The sequence below is a fragment of the Hypanus sabinus genome, chromosome 17 (genome assembly GCF_030144855.1).
Source record: "Hypanus sabinus isolate sHypSab1 chromosome 17, sHypSab1.hap1, whole genome shotgun sequence".
Classification (NCBI taxonomy): Eukaryota; Metazoa; Chordata; class Chondrichthyes; order Myliobatiformes; family Dasyatidae; genus Hypanus; species Hypanus sabinus.
Genome location: NC_082722.1, coordinates 23,811,079 through 23,832,995, shown reverse-complemented (window position 1 = coordinate 23,832,995; position 21,917 = coordinate 23,811,079). Strand labels below are relative to the sequence as shown.

The 21,917-nt window shown below is 43.4% G+C and overlaps 1 protein-coding gene across 1 annotated transcript in view; it reads right to left on the bottom strand.

Annotated features, from left to right (window-relative positions):
• cetp (cholesteryl ester transfer protein, plasma) overlaps positions 1-21,496 on the bottom strand; it is a 41,167-nt gene extending 19,671 nt beyond the window's left edge. The window contains exons 1-9 of the mRNA XM_059992679.1: positions 21,195-21,496; positions 20,497-20,611; positions 19,271-19,402; positions 18,286-18,356; positions 12,600-12,687; positions 7,804-7,873; positions 5,875-5,935; positions 2,197-2,288; positions 604-780 (exon numbers count right to left, since the gene is read on the bottom strand). Coding sequence (XP_059848662.1) covers positions 604-780; positions 2,197-2,288; positions 5,875-5,935; positions 7,804-7,873; positions 12,600-12,687; positions 18,286-18,356; positions 19,271-19,402; positions 20,497-20,611; positions 21,195-21,459 — 1,071 coding nt within the window. The 5' untranslated portion in view covers positions 21,460-21,496. The remainder of the gene's footprint in view (positions 1-603; positions 781-2,196; positions 2,289-5,874; positions 5,936-7,803; positions 7,874-12,599; positions 12,688-18,285; positions 18,357-19,270; positions 19,403-20,496; positions 20,612-21,194) is intronic.
• Positions 21,497-21,917: the final 421 nt, after the last annotated feature.

Genomic DNA, 21,917 nt, shown 5'->3' with positions numbered 1-21,917 from the left:
AGGAACACTGAAACATACAGTGAAATGCATCGTTTGCACTAACAGCCTGGGCATATGTTGAAGGCAGCCCGCAAGAGTCGCTGCACTTCCTGGCACCAACTGTCGAGATTCAAGGTTCAACAAAATGACCCAAAGCAGCATAAAAAAAGACAATAAGCATAAAAGTGTGGCTGCATATACTCAGGTTCAGCTTTTATACATAGGCCGATTGTATGTACATAAAGTGACGCTAGGTGTGGGAGTATCTGTACATGAGCTGACTCCAACAGAAGATGGTGAGGTGACAGTGCAACTCTTGGTAATAGAAACTCTTCTCGGTTGCAGCAGCACATTTGAAAACACAACAGGACGGTGACTATGCCAGTGAAAGTAACAGCGTAAGGTGGCGGCAGGTATAAAGGGCGCTGAGCGGCTGTGCAGAGGAGTGGCTGATGCCGACAAAGTGATGGTGGGGTGGGATGGGGGTGGGGGTGGTGATCAGCCTGGTGCCTTGAGGGAAATAATTGTTTTTGAGCCTAGCGGCCACAGACCGCTAGACGACAGCCGTTCAGTACTTTTGGAGAGAGACCCATTCATTATGTTCTGAATGAGTGTAGAACTTACCAGCAAATCATTGTCCTTGAGTTTCAGAGTCAAGCGGTCTTCATGATATGCTGCAAACAGGAGAGAGTTGATCACTGGTTCCGAAACCCACACATTGAACATTCTGATCTCCTCCCTTTCAACCGGGATGACACTGGGCTTCTGGAAAACTGAGAGGTTCTTGTAGAACACACTACCCTGTGCAATATAATGGGGGTAACGGTAAGCAGCAGAATTTTGACAGGGAGCAGTCATAGAGAGTGAAACACTTAGAGATAGCAGGCACAAGCAATTAGCTTCTGCTTTTGTGATCGTTGCTTTGTGGGTGCCGGTGACTTCAGACATATAGAGGAGTAAATATGGATTCAAACTCTTCTGATCTGCGTTTTATGATGGAACCCATTCCAACTCCGTGTAGCTGCTGACACTTCCCTGTGCGCCAATCACAGAACGGTGTATTAAACTTCTTTAAGACCTTTGTGAATCAACCAAAAAGGCTGAGATTCCAATAACTGCAGGATCACATCCCCAATCCCTTATCCAAGCTGTCAGTGGGAGAGTGTCCTGCTTGGATTCCTAAAATTTAACCAACAACCTCAACACTTCAGCTTCAGACATGACAGGGTCTCCGACTAAACCTTGACATGGTTTTCTCAGTGAAAGGATCTCTGCCTAACTTTTGGTGGAGATTGTTTCCCCCCAAATGATTTCAATCTAACCCTCCTCTGCATTACATACAACATATAATCCATTAATAATTGCTTCTGGATATCAGAATCAGGTTTATTGTCACCAGTATGCGACATGAAATTTGTTAACTTAGCAGCAGCAGTTCAATGCAATAGATAATCTAGCAGAGAAGAAATAATAATAATAAATAAAATAAAAATATAAATAAACAAGTAAATCAATTACATATATTGAATAGATTCTTAAAAACATAAAAAACAGAAATACTGTATATTAAAAATGTGAGGTAGTGTTCACAGGTTCAATGTCCATTTAGGAATCGGATGGCAGAGGGGAAGAAGCTGTTCCTGAATCACTGAGTATGTGCCTTCAGGCTTCTGTACCTCCTACCTGATGGTCACAGTGGGAAAAGGGCATGCCCTGTGTGCTGGAGGTCTTTAGTAATGGACGCTGCCTTTCTGAGACATCGCTTCCTAAAGGTGTCCTGGGTACTTTGGGTTCCCCTTTCTTAACTAATTTCCGTCATGACCTTGAATGGATCTCATATTCTATATCTCTGGGCTTCCAAGACATGTTACTTATTCGTAGAAAAGTTTACAGGAAGTGGTGGACACAGCCCAGTCCATCACTGGCAAAGCCTCCCCCCCCCCCCACCCCCGCATCTACAGGGAAAGCAGCATCCAACATCAAATACCTCCACCATCCAGACCGGGCTGTCTCCATTGGGCAGCAGGTACAGGAGCCTTAGGTCCCACACCATCGGATTCAGGTGCAGTTATTGCCCTAAACACCTGTTTCCATGTGCGACCATGAACAAACTCTTGAATAAGACCCTGTGTGAGAAAAAAACAAATCCAGAGCTATGTTTTCACTGCTTTAATTCCATATGGCAATACACATGCTGCTCACGTAAAATACTTCTACCTTGTGCCGTGATTCAACATATCCTGAGGTAATCACTGGGTCGCCAATTAATTCTGTACTTGTGGAAATCTCTCCATCTTGTATAAATATTCCTGTTCAGAAAGCAAAGTCATTTGTTAAAAAGAAGGCCAGTGCAGAAAGTGATTTCAGATTAACATGAGAAAACATGCCTGTCTCTTCAGCCTGATCTTCCATTCAATAAGGTTATAGCTTCTCTAACTTAAATCCACACTCCTTCCTGATCACCATATTTCCTAATTATCTAAACACCTTAGTTAACAGTCTTAAGCTTCCATATACTCAACAACTAAGGATCAGTTCTCAGGCACGGAGAATCCTGAGGATTCTCATAATCACTTGAATAAAGGCATTTGTGCACAACTCATTCTTAAGGAATTGGCACCTTATTCTGAGATTGCAATCCCTATTCCAAGCTTTTCAGCCAAATTACTCAGCATCTATCTTGTCAGTCACTATCTGAACCTTGAAAGTCTCAATGGAATTACTTTTCATTCTTCTCAATTCCAAAAGTATAGCCCATCCTACTCTGTCTGGTTTCCTAGGATAACCCCCCTCACCCTTGGATCGAATACAGTGACTCTATTCTGCATAGTTCCAAGTCAAATATTCCCTTCCTTAGGTTCTGGAGAGCAAACCGTACACAGTACTCTAGGCATGGAATCACCACAAGTCTAGCAGTATTCCTGTAACAAAATGTCCTTGCCTTCACACTCCTATTCTTACACAATTAAAAGCCTTTTCAATTGCTTGTTCAACTTGCTCAGTAAGTTTCTGCGTCTCATGTACCAGTACACTCAGATTTCTCTGCACACCAATGTTTACAAATCGATCAACCTTCCTGTTCTCAGTTCCTTCTACCAAAGTAAATGATTTCATGATCCCACATTATCGTTCGCATGCCACCTGATGTCCACTCATCTAACCTGGCCGTCACCAGTGTCGGCTCTCCATATTATCACCAAAGAATTCCAAGTACATTTATGATCAAAGAAAGTATAAATTATACAGACGAGACGTGTTTGCTTACAGGCAGCCACAAAGCAAGAAATCCAAAAGTCAATAAAAAAAAGTCTAACACCAGATGTGCAGAGAAAGGGGAAAAAAACACAAATCATGCAACCAATAAAAGTGAGCAGCAATCATCCGAACCAAAATGAGTCAATAGACAATAGACAGTAGGTGCAGGAGTAGGCCATTCGGCCCTTCTAGCCAGCACAGCCATTCACTGTGATCATGGCTGATCATACACAATCAGTAACCCACTCCCACCCTCTCCCATATTCCTTGACCCTGCTATCTGTAAGAGCTCTATCTAACTCTCTCTTGAAAGCATCCAGAGGCTTGGCCTCCACTGCCTTTTGGGGCAGAGCATTCCATAGATCCACCACTCTCTGGGTGAAAAAGTTTTTCCGCATCTCTGTTCTAAATGGCCTACCTCTTATTCTTAAACTCTGGCCTCTAGTTCTGGACTCACCCATTAGCGGGAACGTGCTTCCTGCCTCCAGTGTGTCCAATCCCTTAATAATATGTGTTTCAATCAGATCCCCTCTCATCCTTCTAAATTCCAGTGTATACAATCCCAGTCACTCCAATCTTTCAACATATGACAGTCCTGCCATTCCAGGAATTAACCTTGTGAACCTACGTTGCACTCCCTCAATAGCAAGAATGTCCTTCCTCAAATTTGGAGACCAAAATTGAACACAATACTCCAGGTGTGGTCTCACCAGGGCCCTGTACAGCTGCAGAAGGACCTCTTTACTCCTATACTCAATTCCTCTTGTTATAAAGGCCAGCATGCCATTAGCTTTCTTCACTGCCTGCTGTACCTGCATGCTTGCTTTCATTGACTGATGTACAAAAACACCTAGATCTCATTGTACTTCCCCTTTTCCTAACTTGACTCCATTTAGATAGTAATCTGCCTTCCTGTTCTTGCCACCAAAGTGGATAACCTCACATTTATCCACATTAAACTGCATCTGCCATGCATTCGCCCACTCACCTAGCCTTTCCAAGTCACCCTGCATTCTCATAACATCCTCCTGACATTTCACACTACCACCCAGCTTTGTGTCATCGAGTCCTTCGATCTGTGCTCCAGCGCATCCCGGAATAGGCCCGAGCCTCGGTATCAGTTCAGCATGTTAGTGAGCAAGGAGCACAGCAGCTGGGGGCAGACTTTATCGCCTCAGTGCCGTAGAGAGAGGAGCGAACATCAGATCCTGATGCCCTGTCTTTCCAGTATATAATTGAATGTCCAAACAGCATAATGTACCTCATACTGGGACCCGGGCACCACCACAGCGAGAAGCTCCAAGCCCAGAACACGCTGCCCAGCGACTTGCTCACAATTCACTCCAGCAGCCAGCAAACTTGGATATGCAACATTCTGCATCCGATTGCAAATAACCGAGAGCCCAGTACTCAACTCGGTGACACCCCTAATTCTCTAACTTAGAGGTATTTATTCTTGCCGTTTCCTGTCCATTACCTAAGCCAGTTTAAAAATAGATGGCTGGCTAATTCGAAAAATCCAACTTCAGGACCCAAGTTCACTTCAACTTTGACTGGCATTTCCGTGTGTGGTTTCACCAAATAGATATTTGCATTCATATTCTTCCACAATGGAGCAAGTGACGCCTTCATAGCACCCTAGCCTCAAGGTTAGATAAATTTCTACTCAGCTTCTCCATGTAACTGAGCAAATACCAGGGGTGTTATACTGCACCAAGGGTAGCACCGTGACGTAACAGTTGGGTAACTTCATTACAGTGCCAATAAACAGGGCTCAATTCCTGCCACTGCCTGTACATTCACCCCGTGGCCACACGGTTTCTTTTCCAGGTGCTCCAGTTTTCTCCCACATTAGAAAGACATAAAGCTGGGTAGGTTAACTGAGTGACACAAACTCCTTGGGCAAGAAGGACCTGTTAGCGCATTGTATCTCGAAATAAAACATAAAAAGAAATAATACAGACACTTGCCCAAGGGAGTGCTGCATTGTCAGGGGCAGTTTTTCAGGTAGGACGTCAGCCTCCTCAGAATCCATAGAGTTGCCCCCCCTCCCCCCGGTGACCTGCTCAGAGGTTCCCCCAACCAACGCTGGCAGAACATACCAGCGCTCTGCTCCTACATGCATTCCTTGCTTGGAAGACGAATTGTGTGCTTGCCCGACAACAACAAGGCCCTCTGGCCTTCAGAGATAATCCTTCGAGCAGTACTGAGTAACATTTCTCTGGTAAAATGAAGTAAACGTGGTCCACTGTTCTCTCCCTGCCCCTAGCTGTCCAAAGCACTAATCATCATTCACTCAGGTTTGCACGAGGCCACTACTCCACTCTGCAGTTTGAGACATCTTTAAGAAGATACAATAAGTAGACAATGCTACAACAGTAGCTTGGGCCAGAATTAAAGGATAATAATTCAGAATCAGCTTTAATATCACTGGCGTATGTCATGAAATTTGTTAGCAGCAGCAGCACAATGCAATGCATGATAATACAGAGAAAAGGGATACTAAATCACAGTAAATATATATAAAATATTAAAATTTTAAAAATAGTGCAAAAATGGGAAAAAAGACAGTCATATACAGACAGTATATCACTTGCACATCATCATTAAAAAGATATCACAGTTCTAGGTCAATCTTACCAGCTTGTTTCAGAGTGAAGTCGGACAGCAGATTTGCCATCTTACGAATTTCTGCACAGATCTTGAAACAGAGAAACTAATTTTAGAAAGGATGACAATAACTTCCTGATATTAACTGAGCTTTTCATGAACTATTCACTCCCTACAGGTCATGAATGCTATTTTTGCTTTTGGTTTTATTTTGTATGTGAAAGAAACGGAGAGTGGAGAAGGTGTGTGAACAACCAAATGAAAAGACGGATGATTAGAGGAGGAAGTTCTTTAGCCTGAAGGTGGAGAATCTGTGAATTTCATAGCCACAGACGGCTGTGAAGGCCCCGTCACTGGGTATATTTAAAGCAGATGTTGATAGGTTGATTCATCAGGGCATCAAAGGTTATGAGGAGAAGGCAGGAGAATGGGGTTGAGAGGGATAATGAATTAGCATTGATGGGATGGCAGAGCAGATGTGATGGGCTGAATGGCCTAACTCTGCTCCTATGTCTTATGGTCTTAAGATTTGAGAAACTTAAAATTCTTCGGTGTGAGATGTACGTGCCTTTTCTTTGGGGACTAAACTCCTGAACACAGATGATGCAAAAGAGTTCTGTTGCACCTTCTATTAAAATATGTTCCAATTATGAATGTATCTCCAAGTACTCGACTCTTTTATCAAATTGAAGTTACAAGAACTTATTCTATTCTCCTACTAATGTAACTCTTATTAGCCCAAGCATGACCACGGAACAGGCAAATCACATTAATGGTGAGTCCCATGGCCTGGTTCACAGTGTCTGAAGGTCAAACATTCAAGATGAACACCATCTCAAAAGTGTAGCAAAGCTCAACACATATAGAAGCTGAGAGCTGGAGGTCCTTAATAATGGACGCTGCCTTTCTGAGACACCATTCCTTGAAGATATCCTGGGTAATTTGTAGGCTAGTACCCAAGATGGAGCTGACTAGATTTATAACCTTCTGCAGCTTCTTTCGGTCCTGTGCAGTAGCCCCTCCATACCAGACAGTGATGCAGCCTGTCAGAATGCTCTCCATGGTACAAATATAGAAGTTTTTGAGTGTATTTGTTGATGTGCCTAATGAAGTATAGTCACTGTCTTGCTTTCTTTATAACTGCATCGATATGTTGGGACCAGGTTAGGTCCTCAGAGATCTTGCTACTCAGGAACTTGAAGCTGCTCACTCTCTCCACTTCTGATCTCTCTGTGAGGATTGGTATGTGTTCCTTCGTCTCACCCTTCCTGAAGTCCACAGTCAGCTCTTTTGTCTTACTGATGTTGAGTGCCAGGTTGTTGCTGTGATACCACTCTACTAGTTGGAATATCTTGCTCCTGTACGCCCTCTGGTCTCCATCTGAGACAAATAGTTTTGTGTGTTTAATTGGGAGTCAGCTTGACGTTACAAGTCAGTATATGCAATCGACCATGAGCATGGAATTGTAGAAAGTAAACATTAGGTGATTCAAGTATGAGGAATACATTGAAGAGCTGCCAATTTCCTTTCCGAAACTCTGGTTTGCAGAGTGACTCCCTTCCCTCCAAGTTGGTGACTAAAGGAGACTTGCACTGCGTTTAGTGAGGAATGGTCATTGGAGCAAAGTTAATCTCTCCATCAGTCCTAATAGTTCCAAAAGTGAGGATTCCTGATATCTACAGCAGGGAGCAACTTCCTTCATTATGCTGGATATCTGTATCAAAATGGCTTAGGTAAAGATTTAAAAGAGAACGAATTTCACTCATTTAGCACGGAAGAGTAAAACGGTACCAACCATACACATTTTAACCCAGCTCAGCTCAGCCTTCAGTGATTGTTCCTGGAACCAGCACAAAACTACATAAGGCCAACATTATCCCAAACTTCAACGTGGAAGTTTTGAAGAGAACAGCATTTTGAAAGCTTTATTTATATAAAATTGAAATAAAGTACATTTACCTGTCCCTTAAGAACATGTCTCAAAGTGAAGGAAACAAAATCTGTCAACAGTTGCTTAATCCAGCTGATCCTGTTTGTAGAAAGTGTTATAAGCATAATGAGCAAGTAGTTTAATTGCTGAATTAGCTTCAATTTATGATATTAAAAAACAGTGCAGGGTCATTGATGGCAAAAAGGCAAAGTGAGGTCAATTGTGCAAAATAGTAAGAGTAAAATAGGTAATGTTGGAAATTATTTGCAAGTCAGGCAGTATCTGTGGAGAGAGAAATGGGTTGAATATGAATAAAAAACAATTCCTTCAGCTGTGGCTGGCTCTGAAGTATTAACCCTGCCTTTCCTTTCTCCACAGATGCTGCCTGACCTGTTGAGTATTTCAGGCATTTTCTGGCTTTAGTTCACATCTCTACGATCTGCTTTACGGTTTGCCTTTAGATTGAAACTCTAATTTTTTAAATTAATTTTTGAGATGTGCATGGCACTTGATTGGTAATGATTTATTTCCCATCTCCACTCTATGCGACGCACTTCAGCCAGCAGTTAGGATAACTACATTGCTGTGGAACTAGAGTTCAAAAGTCACTAATAAACTGCTCAGAGCAAATCTCAGCTCTTTTATTCTAGGTTTTTCTTCTCTAAATTAAATTAAATCTCACAATACATTGGTGAGATTTGAATAAATTCTCTGGATTTCTGGTCCTATAATGCAAACCTGCACTGCCATTTCCTTCCCTCATCTTTAGAAATAAGAAGTTACGGGGAGTCACAATACATCAAATAGATTCCAGATTCAAGATTCAGATTTATTTATCATAGGCACATTGAAACATACAGTGAAATGCCTTACTTGCATTAGCAACCAACAAACCTAAGCATGTGCTGGGGGCAGCCCACAAGTGTGGCCACCATAACATGCCCACAATCCTTGGTACAAAACAGAAGACAACAAAACAAAAGACAACTAGTGACAAAACAAGAGTAAAACAAGCCCTGTTGCCCTCCCCCCCCCACTTCCATTAACATACACAATCCTCCAACCCGAGGATACACGGTCTTCAGCCGCCAACGGGCTCACTACACCGTCCTCTCACTTCCCCAGTGGATTTGCAGCGATTCACAGACTCAGAGCTCTGGTCACCGAGCCTTCGCTGCAGACTGTTTTTGGTTGAAGCCCCGTTTGCATCAGAAATTGCTCGGTGACTAGGGTGCAAAAAATCAGCATTGATTGGATTCAGGGAAAATATGACAGGGGTAGTCATGAGCGAGAACTCTGCAGAAAGGTGCGTCCTGTCCATGTCCTCCCAACTAGACCCCATCACTCTGTTTAGTAACTCCCACTGTCAACTGTCCGTGTCCTCCCAACTAGACCCCATCACTCTGTTTAGTAACTCCCACTGTCAACTGTCCGTGTCCTCCCAACTAGACCCCATCACTCTGTTTAGTAACTCCCACTGTCAACTGTCCACCTCCATCAAATGTCCATGTCCTCCCAACTAGACCCCATCACTCTGTTTAGTAACTCCCACTGTCAACTGTCCACCTCCATCAAATGTCCATGTCCTCCCAACTAGACCCCATCACTCTGTTTAGTAACTCCCACTGTCAACTGTCCACCTCCATCAAATGTCCATGTCCTCCCAACTAGACCCCATCACTCTGTTTAGTAACTCCCACTGTCAACTGTCCACCTCCATCAAATGTCCATGTCCTCCCAACTAGACCCCATCACTCTGTTTAGTAACTCCCACTGTCAACTGTCCACCTCCATCAAATGTTACCTAGCCCAGGACTAGGCCTGATCATCCAATCAAATAACAGGGGACTGCATAAGAGCAGTATGCTGTTAAAAGCAACCAAAAAAACATGTAAAGTGTGGGGTTGTGGATGCTTGGGAATACCATCTCTCTATAATCTTAATGAAGCACTTTTATGTTTTACAAAAGTGGAAAGTTCTTATTCCTGGAAAGTGCTATGAGGCCTTCATTATCACCGAATAATGGATGCAGAATATTGATGCAAAACTGAAGCCTCCATCATCAAAGACCTCCTCTCCCCCCACTCTTCTTGCTTCTACCATTGAGGAGATGGTTCAGGAACCTTAGCTCCCACACCATCAGGTTCAAGAACAGTTATCACCATACAACTATCAGGCTGCTGAACCAGTGTGGATAACTTCACTCACCTCAACTCTGAACTGATTCCACAATCTACAGACTCACTTTCAAGGACTCTACAACTCATGTTCTCAGTATTATTTATGTTTTTATTTGCACAGTTTGTCTTCTTTTGCACATTTGTTGTTTTATCACTATGTACGAGCAGTGATTGATAAGTTCGTGGCCTACGGTAGAAGGAGTCAATTTTAGAAAACCTAGCACATTTGTTCTTCAACGTAGTCCTCTCCTATATTTACACACTTAGTCCAGCAGTCATGGAGCATACGGATCTTGGACCTCCAAAAATTAATAACTCCTTAGTTATTAACTCATCAGGGTGACTGATAAGTTCATGGCCTAAGATAGAAGATGAGTTATTAACTTCAAACTTCCTGCCTAATCACTCAAAGAGTTGACCTGCACGTGTATGTAACGAGAGCTGTATAACTCATCTCCTTCTACCTTAGACCACAAACTTATCAATCACTCATCTGTGGACACTTTCTGGAGGTCCAAGATCTGTATGCTCCAAGACAGTACAGTATCACCCATTTCTTTTCCTTTCATTATAAGGTACTTCTCAATTTGTTCAAAAACGTTAGTCCAATGTACTTCAAAGTGATGTAGCAAAATGGCTCATCAGGGGAATAAATCAATGGATTCACAGTAGCTTAAGTTCATTGAAACATTTAAATAATTTATATTGAACCAATCAATAGCTTCATTGGTTAAACCAGTAGATTTCTTAGTAAACTGATGTATCACATCTCAAATAATGAGCAAAATTGGAAGAGTTTCTTAAACTTAAAGTTAAAAGTTCAAAGTAAATTCATTATCAAAATATCTATATGTTCCCATATACTACCTTAAGATGCATTATATTGCAGGTATTTAGAAGAAAAATGGGAATTTTACAAAAAAAAAATATATAAACATAAAAAGACCGATGAACAACCAAAAAGAAGTACTGAGAACATGAGTTGTAAAGAGTCCTTGAAAGTGAGACTCTAGAACTTGGAATCAATTCAGAGTAGTGGTGAATGAAGTTACCCATGCCAGTTCAGGTGCCAGGTGGTTGTAGGGTAATAACTGTTTCTGAACCTGGCAGTGTGGGATCTAAGGCTTCTCTATCTCCTGCTCAATGGTTGTAGTGAGGAGAGGGGAATGGCCTGGACTGTGGGGGCCTTTGATGATAGAGGCTGCTTTTTATGGCAGCGCTCCATGTAAATGTACTGAATATTGGAGAGGGCTTTCACTTTCTGTAGCTTTTTCCATTCTTGAGCAATGGTGTTTCCATACCAGACTGTGATAGCAGCCAGTTAGGATACACTCCACTGTGCATCCATGGAAGGTCTTGGTGACGTGCCAAATCTATGCAAACTTCTAAGAATGTAGAGGCCCATCATGCCTTTCCTTGTGATGACACTTATGTGCTGATCCAAAAACAGATAATCTTAACATTAAGGAATTTAAAGCTACTGACCCACTCCACCTCTACCTCCAATGGACCACTGGCATTGTCTTCTTGTGGTAGGAAGTCAGCTCTTTAGTTTTGCTGACATTGAGTGAGAAGTTGCTGTTGTGGCACCACTCAACCAGTGTTATAATCTCCCTCCTCTACGCTGATCCCTTACCACTTCAACAACACTGCTGTCATCACCAAACTTAGAAACGGCATTCGAGATGTACTTGGCCACACTATCACACTTACAGTTTACTATTCTCTCAGTAGAGCAAACAGTGAAATCCTTTCATTTTGTCTAGGAGTATCTGCATGCTTTGAGGACAGGGCCTGTTTCAAACAAAGTTGATTTTGAACCAACATTTAATTAAAATGTAATTGTCTTGACAGTGTTACACTCTTCCATTTCAAACTCCTGTGATTGCTTTACATTCAGTGGAACAATATCACCCATGTTGTTCAGCTCTACCTGACAGGGACAAATAAAAACATGACTCCTAGATATCAAACCAGCAGTACTATCATTGATCCTCAGTGGCAAAATGACCACTGAAGTTATTAGGTAGCCTCCAAACTGGTGGCATGAACAGCGATTCCTCCAACTTCCCCTCCCCTCTTCATTTCCTCACTCTGGCCTCTTGCCTCTTCTCACCTGCCTACCACCTTCCGTTAGGTCCCCCCCTCCTTCCCTTTCTCCACTCTCCACCCCTATCAAATACCTTCTTCTCCAATCCTTTGCCTTTCCCATTCATCGCCTCCCAGCTTCATAACTTCATTCCCCCCCTCCACCATCCACCTGGATTCACCAATCACCTCCTAGCTTGTCATCCTTCCCCACCCCCTACCTTCTTTTCCAGTTCTGATGAAGGGTCTCGACCCAAAACGTAGACTGTTTATTCATTTCCATAGATGGCACCTGACCTGCTAAGCTCCTCCAGTATTTTGTGTGTGTCAGGCTGAAAATATTCCCTGTTCTTGGTTAATTTGATTCATTGTATAATATCATCACTACAATCAGCACAATAAAAAAAGTTAAGATTAGATAAGATGTACTGAGTATTGAGAAGAAAGGTTCTCAGTACATTGTATGACAATGTTAAGGATTCTGTATTCTTTTAAAAACCTAGGAAAAACATTTCTTTTTTTTAGAACTTTGCTTTAGAATGGAATCTTCAACTTACTTGCTCAGTTTTTGTAGTTGCAGAGATAGCTTATCAAAATTCAGCAGGCAATCTGAGATGATCACCTCTATTCTCCCATTGTCACACGCTGTAAAAAAGGAAAAGTACAGCTGTGTTGAAGGGAACCAGCCGGGGCACAGTTAATTATATTATCAGCAATATTCTCAATTATCAGCAGTCTTCTGTGGTCATGAAATTTGTTAACTTAGCTGCAGCAATTTAATGCAATTCATGATAATGTAGAAAGAAAAATAAATAAATAAAGTGAGGTAGTGTCCGTGGGTTCACTGTCCATTTGGGAATCGGATGGCAGAGGGGAAGAAGCTGTTTCTGAATCACTGAGTGTGTGCTTCCTCCCTGATGGTAACAGTGAGAAGGGAGCACGCCCTGGCTGGTGGGGGTACTCAGTAATGGATGTCACCTTCCTGAGGATCCATTCTTTGAAGATGTCTTGGGTACAGTGAAGACTAGCATCCAAGATGGAGCTAATTAATATTACAACTTTTTATAGCTTCTTTAGGTCCTGTGCAGTAGCCTCCCCCCCCCATACCTGACAGTGAAGCAGCCTGTCACAATGCTCTCCACAGTACATCTATAGCAGCTTTCGACTGATTTAGTTGACAAACCAAATCTCTTCAAACTCTAAATGAAATAGCCACTGCCTTGCCTTCTTTATAGCTGTATCGATATGTTGGAACCAGGTTAGATTCCTAGAGATCTTGACATCCAAATTACTCAATCTCTCCACTTCTGATCCCTCTATGAGGATTGGTTCATGTTCCCTTGTCTAAACCCTTCCTGAAATCCACAATCAACTCTTTCATCTTACTGACATTGAGTGCAAGGTTGTTGCTGCAACACCATTCAACTAGCTGGTATATCTCATTCCTGTACGCCCTCTTGTCACCATTTGAGATTCTACCAATAAAAGTTGTATCAACAGCAAATTTATAGATGTTATTTGAGCTATGCCTAGCCACACAGTCATGGGTATAGAGAGAGTAGAGCAGTGGGCTAAGCACACACCCTTGAGGTGCACCAGTGTTGATCGTCTGTGAGGAAGAGATATTATCACCAATCCACCCAGATTGTGGTCTTTTGGTTAGGAAGCTGAGGATCCAATTGCAGAGGGAAGTACAGAGGCCTATGTTCTGTAGCTTATCGATCAGCACTGTGGAAATGATGGTGTTAAACACTGAGCTACAGTCAACGAAGAGCATCCAGACGTAAATGTTGTGTTGTCAGGTGGTCTAAAGCCGTGCGAAGAGCCGTTGAGATTGCATCTGCCATTGACCTACTGTGGTGATAGGCAAATTGCAATGGGTCCAGGTCCTTGCTGAAAAACGAGTTGATTCTAGTCATGACCAACCTCTCAAAGCATTTCTTCACTGTAGATGTGAGAGTTACTGGACAACAGTCATTAAGGCAGCTCACATTATTCTTCTTAGGCACTGGTATAATTGTTGCCTTTTCAAAGCAAGTAGGAACTTCCACTTGCAGTGAGAGGTTGAAAATGTCCTTGAATACTCCAGCCAGTTGGTTGGCACAAGTTTTCAGAGCCTAACCAGGTACTCTATCGGGACCTTCTGCCTTGCGAGGGTTCACCCTCCATAAAGACAGCCTAACATCAGCTTCCAAGACAGAATCACCACATCACTGTGTGCAGCAGGGATCCTCATAGCTGTAGTGATATTCTCCTTTTCAAAGCCTGCTGAAGCATCGCTGCCATTCATGCTATTGGGTTTCACTTTGTAGGAAGTAATGTCTTGCAAACCCTGCCAGAGTTGTCGTACATCCAATGTCACTTCCAACCTCATTCCAAATTGTCTCTTCACCCTTGAAATAGCCCTCTGCAAGTCATACCTGGTATTCTGCTACAGGCCTGTGTCGCAACACTTGAATGCCACAGGTCCAGCCTTTAGCAAGCGATGGACCTCCTGGTTCATCCATGGTTTTTGATTTGGGAATGTTCAGCAAGTCTTTGTGGGCACACACTCATCCACAAAGGTTTTAATGAAGTTGGTAACAACTGCAGCATACTCATCCAGACTTGAAGACGAATCCCTGAATACAGTCCAGACCACCGATTCAAAGCAGTCCTGTTAGTGCTTCTGTGCTTCCCTTGTCCATACCACCTTGGTCCTCACTGCTGGTGCTGCAGTCTTCAGTCTTTGCCTATAATCAGGGAGTAGAAGTACAGTCAGGTAATCAGACTTCCCAAAGTGAGGGTGTGGAATAGCACGGAAGGCGTTCTTGATGGTGGTGTCGCAGTGGTCCAGAGTGTTGTTTCCTCTGGAATTACAGGTGATTTGTTGATGCTAATTATTTAGTGATCTTTTTTCAGGCTGGCATGGTTAAAATCTCCCAAAATGCTGGTGAAGGTGTAAGGTGTGCTGTTTCATGCACATTGACATGACAGAGCTTCTTTAAATTTTCATACCAAATTCTTCTCCAATAAACTTTCACAATGAACAGTTCACAGATGAAAGCATCTTTAGGTTAGTTAGAATCCTGAGTCTTGTACTGCTTCCAAGGTGGAGGGGAGGTGGAATTGGTAACAGTACAAATTTAAGGAATACCCTGCGGTTTTCCTAATGGAAGACCTTTGGGGTATGGAATTTGAATGTGAGATGAATGTACAAAGTAATGGGATCAGGGGAGCTAGATCACGGGATGATGGATGGTGGGTGGTGGTTGGCAGTAGATGCATTTGCATGAACTAGGCTGTCTTACAGCACGAGAGATACATCTGCTGACCAGTGGGGTTGTTGCTGTTACTCAGTGTAGATTGTTGGTGGTCAGGATGAAATTCTACCTTGCACATGCAACCATGCGCAAGGTAATGTACAGGGGAGATGGGGAGGCTGCCCAAACCCCAGGACCACTGTCCGGAGAATGACTACTGGAGCTGGAGTAAGGACCACTTCTCCCCACTGCTGGAAGGCATCTTTTCACCTGCTGACAAGCCCAAGGAAACCTGGTCATCTGTAGTTAACTACAAATCAGTGCTGAAGTGGAAATAGATGGGTTCTGTCACCCATTCTGGTCACCTCATTATAGGAAGGATGTGGAAGCTATGGAGAGGGTGCAGAGGAGATTTACCAAGATGTTACCTGGTTTAGAGAACAAGTCATACGAAGCAAGGTTAGTAGAGCTGGGACTTTTCTCTTTGGAGCGTAGAAGAATGAGAAGGGACTTGATAGAGGTCTACAAGATTATGAGAGGCATAGATAGGGTGGATAGTCAGTACCTGTTTCCCAGGGCACCAATAGCAAACACCAGAGGGCATATGTACAAAATTAAAGGAGGGAAGTTTAGGGGAGACATCAGGGGTAAGTTTTTTACACAGAGGGTTGTGAGTGCCTGAAATGACTTGCCAGGAATGGTGGTGGAGGCTAAAACATTAGGGGTATTTAAGATCCTCGTGGACAGGCACATGAATGAAAGAAAAATGGAGGGTTATGGGGTAGTGTGGGTTTAGGACTTTTTTTTAAGGATTATATGGGTCGTCACAACATGGAGGGCTGAAGGGCCTGTACTGTGCTGTGCTGTTCTATGGTTCTATGGGTCATTGAAAGGTTGAATTAGGCATCCTGGGTTCTGGGAATTGATTGGTGTCTGTCCCTCATTCCACCCTCAGCTGCAATTGAATAGGGGTAGAATGGATTCCTACTTGAGATTTTCAGCTGTTGAATCTCCCACCGAAGTGAAATCCCAGCACAGTGAGCAGATTCAGGTTCAGACTGATTTATATATCAGATTTGCATTGAAACGTGCAGCGAACAGCCAGCACAACCTGAGGATGTGCTGAGGGGCAGCATGGAGCATCGCCGCACATTCAGGCACCAACGTAGCACGCCTACAACGCTCGGCAGAACAACACAGAACACAATACAACAGCAAGCAACAAGCACCAAAAGCTTTCAAATTACCTGTCAAACCACTGTTTATCATTGTTATTTATTAATGACTTGTACCCAATGAGTTAATAATGTCAAGATAAATAAACACATTCCCAGATGGTGTGTCACACTCAAGATAAGAAGCCTTACCATAAGATAGACTTTATACTCTAGCTCCACAACCCTCCTCCCAAAAAGGAATTAGCTGCTGGCTCGCTGCCACAACTGTGATTCTTGTCCAGTTATGTTTAAAGAGTGCCTTCATGCCCTCTACACATGCTCCCACACCATGTTCATCATAAAGCATCAGTATATCCACAACTCAGATTCCCCAGCTCATCCTGAGTTCCATCGAACCTTCCATCTCCATCCTACCCCAGACCCAGCTCGCTTCTGGCATTTCAGATGAAGCCTGCGCCCCACACGCTGCACCCTACCACCTTCCAAACTCCAGTGGGACACGCTGCCCTCAGCCTTTCTCTTAGCGCCTTCAGACCTATTTCCCCATCTCTAAATTCCTTCACTACCCCTCCCGTGTCATAAAGCTGCTGTACACACTATCTTACTTCTAACTTTGTGTACGGCACTATCCTGCACAGAGGGTTCCAGACTTTCACCCCCCCCACCCCCACCAAAATATTGTGACTGCATGGCTCTCCACCAACCTCAGCCTCTCTATTGCCACAGATCGGCCCTGACTTCACACCTCCAGGGCCAGGAGAAGCCCTAACAGCCCAGCCCGTGCCAGTGAGTGGATATCACAAAGGCTCAGTAGTATGAACAAAGGGCTGAGAAGTTCAGGTTCCTGGTCTTGGGCTGAGAAATATAAAGCATCCTACCTGATGCATCACAGCTTGGTACAGCAATTGCTCTACACATAACCTGCAAGGAACTGCAGAGTTCTGGACACAGTTCCGAACATCACTGAAAACGGTCTCCTGTCTACACTTCATACTGCCTTAGTAAAGCCCCACCCACACCAGACATTCTCTCTTCACCCCCTACCATTCCACAGAAGTTATGAAAACCTTAAAGCAGCTACCACCTGGCTGAAGGACAGCTTCGATCCCACTGTTACACGACTATTGAATGGACCCTTAAAACTATAGGATGGACTGTTCACCTCACAATCTATGGCATGAGGAAATCATGGAAATGGCCAATGCCGGGAGGGGTTATTTCAAGGCGGTTGCTGAAAAGTACAGGGAGGACGTCAGAGGCACGGGTTTTTTGCGCACAGAATGGTGGGTATGTAGAACAAACTGCCAGGGGTGGTGGTAGAGGCTGAAACATAGGGGCATTTAAGAAACTCTTAGATGGACACGTGGATTATAGCAAAATGTGGGAGGGAAGGGTTAGATTGATTTTACAGTAGGTAAAAAGGTTGGGACAACATCATGGTCCGAAAGGCCAGTATTGTGCTGTAGTGTCCTATGTTCTATTATGTTCTTATGCCTTATGGTCCATTTGCACTACACTTACTCAATAACTGTAACACTTTATTCTGTATTCTGTTATTGTTTTGCCTTGTACTACCTCAATGCACAATGCAATGAAATGATTTGCATGGATAGCATGCAGAATACAGTTTTCACCATACCTCAGAATTTATGATGATAATAAAGAAATTAATGTCATTAACTAAAATCAATAAATAAGAAGAGCACCCTGTAAAGAAAAAAAATTAGGATCAAGCTGGTAAACAGACTTGGGAAACAGGAAATAAAGCAACATAACAAAGTGAGTTTAAACCAATATTTTAAAGGATGTCACATCACACCTACCTAAAGTTAGGGCAAGATCAACATCAGTCTGGGACTCAACTTCAAAATCCAGTGAGTGATTTAGCAGTAACCTAAGGAAAGAGGTAAAGAAGAAATTGTTTTGTTTAAACACTGCCCCTTAGGGTCACATTCCCATGTGTGTTGCTCTGGTGAACACAACGCCCAGTTACTGAGGAACAGAGCACCAGTACCATCAACCGTCAACTGCTTAGTGTACTGCAACACAGTCTTTAGACACCTGCTGGGGTAGGGAGGATTCAGTACATTTTCCAAAAATGTGAAATGGCGTCCTTACCTCCAGCACCCCTCCAGCCCCCATCAGCGAGCTTTATAAGTGCAAGACATGTCATCATTCTTGCATTATTTTCACCCTTCTTTTCAGGATCTCTTAATATAGAAACAAGCTGACGTGCTCAAATCAACTTTTTAAATGCATAGTTGTTAATAAAATACTTACAAAAGCTAATTGGAGCAGAGGAGGCGAAATCGGCCTCGAGCTGATCCTCAGATCCAAAATAAACGTTTAAATGCCCGTCTTGAGCGGAAGTCCTATGAACTCGACAGTGGTCTCAATCGATAGGCACATAAAATCTGAGCTATCCACTGTTAAAACTGGCTGCACGTTGAGAAATGGGATGCGGCTTACGTTTTACAATCAGAGTATGACTATTAAAACCGGAACAACAAAGTTAGCTCAAATATGTTCCATGTCTGTACACTTCATGTCCTAGTCCCACACTTGGGGCATTTCTGAATGCCTGTATAGAGTCAGCCTTGCATTTCTGCATCCTACACAAGCATTTTCTATCGTTGATCTACATGCACAGGACAAAAGATTTTAATCACGTGAATGCTGCCCGCACTTTTATAGAAGTAATACTCATTTATTCCACATCCAAGAGAAAAATTATGTGCATTAACAAATTGTTCTGCAAATATTAACAATCCAAACACAAAGACAGTTTAATTAAAAGTGAATACTTGCAGCCAGTTGGTGTATGCATAGTCCATGGTTCCCTTGATGGTAGCAGCCACATTCTGGATAGAGACTAGAATTCCTTTTTCATTACTGAGTTCCACATTACTACTTTCCACAGACATATTCATTATCTGCAAACTTAAACCGAAGAGAAATGTCATTTTATTAACAGTAAATCAAGCTCTAATGATAATTTTTGGAAACATATTAGAGACTTTATCAAGTTACATTAAAGTTATTTGCACAATTTATGGCTAATAACAACTGGTTTGACAGCTGACTAATCCTTGTGGCACGTGGCTTTAAACCACGTTGGTGTATAGGCTCATTAAAGAGCCACAGAGTGCAGCGCTGTACTCAACAAAGTGATAATGTTAATTTTGCTGGAGGTCTTTGCTGGCAGAACAGACATCAGTAAAGACAGGTCTGACAGAGGCTGCAGGAGAAATGTCAGTGGGCAGATGGGACCCTAGGACCAGAGGACACAGCCTCAGAATACAAGGACACCTCCTTAGAGCAAAGATTAGGGAAAATTTCCTTCACCAGAATGTGGTGAATCTGTGGAATTTATTACCACAGAATGCTGTGGGGGCCAAGTCACCGGGTATACTTAAGGTGGAGGTTGATAGATTATTATGGGCAACAAAGGTTACAGGGAGAAAGCTGGAGAATGGGGTTGAGTGGAATAATAAATCAGCCATGACGGAAGGCAGAGCAGACTCGATGGGCCAAATGGCTTATTTCAGCTCCTACATTTTATGATCTGCAATTCATGTCTCTTTGCTACTCACAGACAGCTTTATTCCTTGTGCTATTGTGAGTGGAAAACACAGGTTGTAGGTCACACTTGTATCAGCAATTTCTGTTGGTAAACGTAAAGGCCATCACGATGCATCCTATAATATCACGAAACGTTTACCTGAGGAGAGGAAGGCATAAGACTCGCTAAAGAGCCACTGATGGAAAGAGATTCCAACACTAATTCATGTTTTGTATCACGGGGATCTCAATTTGGGCACCATATGGCACGATTGGTCAGAAATGTGCTTTCTGGTCACCCACGCGTGCAAAGGTTTTTGGAGCACTGGGAAATCGGAGTAGGAGAAGGCCACTCGGCCACTCAAACCTGCCCCACTGTTCTGCCACAGAACTCACTTACTCTTCGGTGCCAGTCCCCCACATCCCAATCCTCCAAAACAAAACTCGTCAAAGGCGAACCTTGGAGAGCTTACTTCTTTAAAACATATGAAACGGTGCCCAGAATCAGAATCGATTTTTCTCCAGCCATATCGGGGAACGAAGCGTGCCGTAACGTCGTCTGGATAACATCACTGGTCTCCTGGTTGACTAGAAAACATGAAATAAGCCCGCTTGGTTAAACTGCCCGGAATATGTGCCTGCGGTCTATTCTCGCCGTGTCCGTGGAACGGGTAGACTAAACCGACCCGGGTTTAAAGAGGCCGAAAAACCGCGCAGCGATTATCCAGAGAGTTGAGGTGTCGTTTGACATTTGGCATCATTTCTCGCAGCAATAAACCACTCAGATCCGTAACGCTCCTAAAATATGCCGCTTGAAGGGAGATTCAGTGAAATATGAAAAACAGATGAAGTAAGTTTCTGTGGATATAATTTTAAATTTTATTTTATTAAGTATTTTTATTTTATTAAATTTTACTTAATTGTTTTTAAATCGTTTCCAAACCGTTTCCCAAATGCATTCGGTGTTCATTGAATTTAAGCCGGTAATCCCAAGTCTCGGGTGGAAACACATTACAATTCTCCAGCACAAACTACTTAAAGTTTGCGGGAATTCAGTCCTAAACTAGGCGGTTTCTCGTTGGTCCCTTTGTGATCAACAGAAATCGTTCGCACCGTGCGGCATCGGTGGGGGCGGGAAGTCGCCGGTTCTGATTCCTTTCCCAGAACTTACATATCAGGGCGGCTTCCTCGGTAAACCTGCACACGATGCCGGTGATGTCCATGGATGAAGCCGGTGGTCCCGGGTCGCAGGACAGCGAGGCACCGGCCAGGAGCAATAACACGGGGCACAACCGTCTCAGCGGAAACATGTTTGTAGCCGACGCCGGACGGAGCGACACTGAGAGCTGCCTTGAATGTTTCATATGGTGCATAACCCTGGCGCTCGCAACACCCCCGCCAGGCTGCAACCGTCCTCCAGGACACTGTGCAAACATCCCACCTGTACAAAGGTTCACGGCATTCCGCCGTACAACAAAGCTGAGTTTGAAATGACCGGTCGGAAATTCGAAAATTGACTGCCCCTCTCCCTACAGATGCTCCCCGAGTTCCCCCCCCCCCCGGAATGTATGAGTTTTTAAAATTTTAAACAGAGTTGGCCCAAGTCTATGTATTTCTGCGTAAATGCAAAAAACTTCTGCAAGACCCGTTTATTCCATATGGATTTTACAGAGATTCGGAGCTACGTATTCATACTTTTTGTTTTGGCGGCCTGTGTATTTATGGGAGCCCCACGCACAATCAAGCCTGGCTGTGTTTTGGGCAGCTACCGGGGTTTTATTGCCCTGCTCAGTGTCGAACACGACGAGGCAGGTCGGTCTCCTGGCTGTCAGAGCCGGTGAGCAGAAACTGTCCGGAGTCGTGAATGGAGCTCGCTCTAAAACGGCCTTGGCTT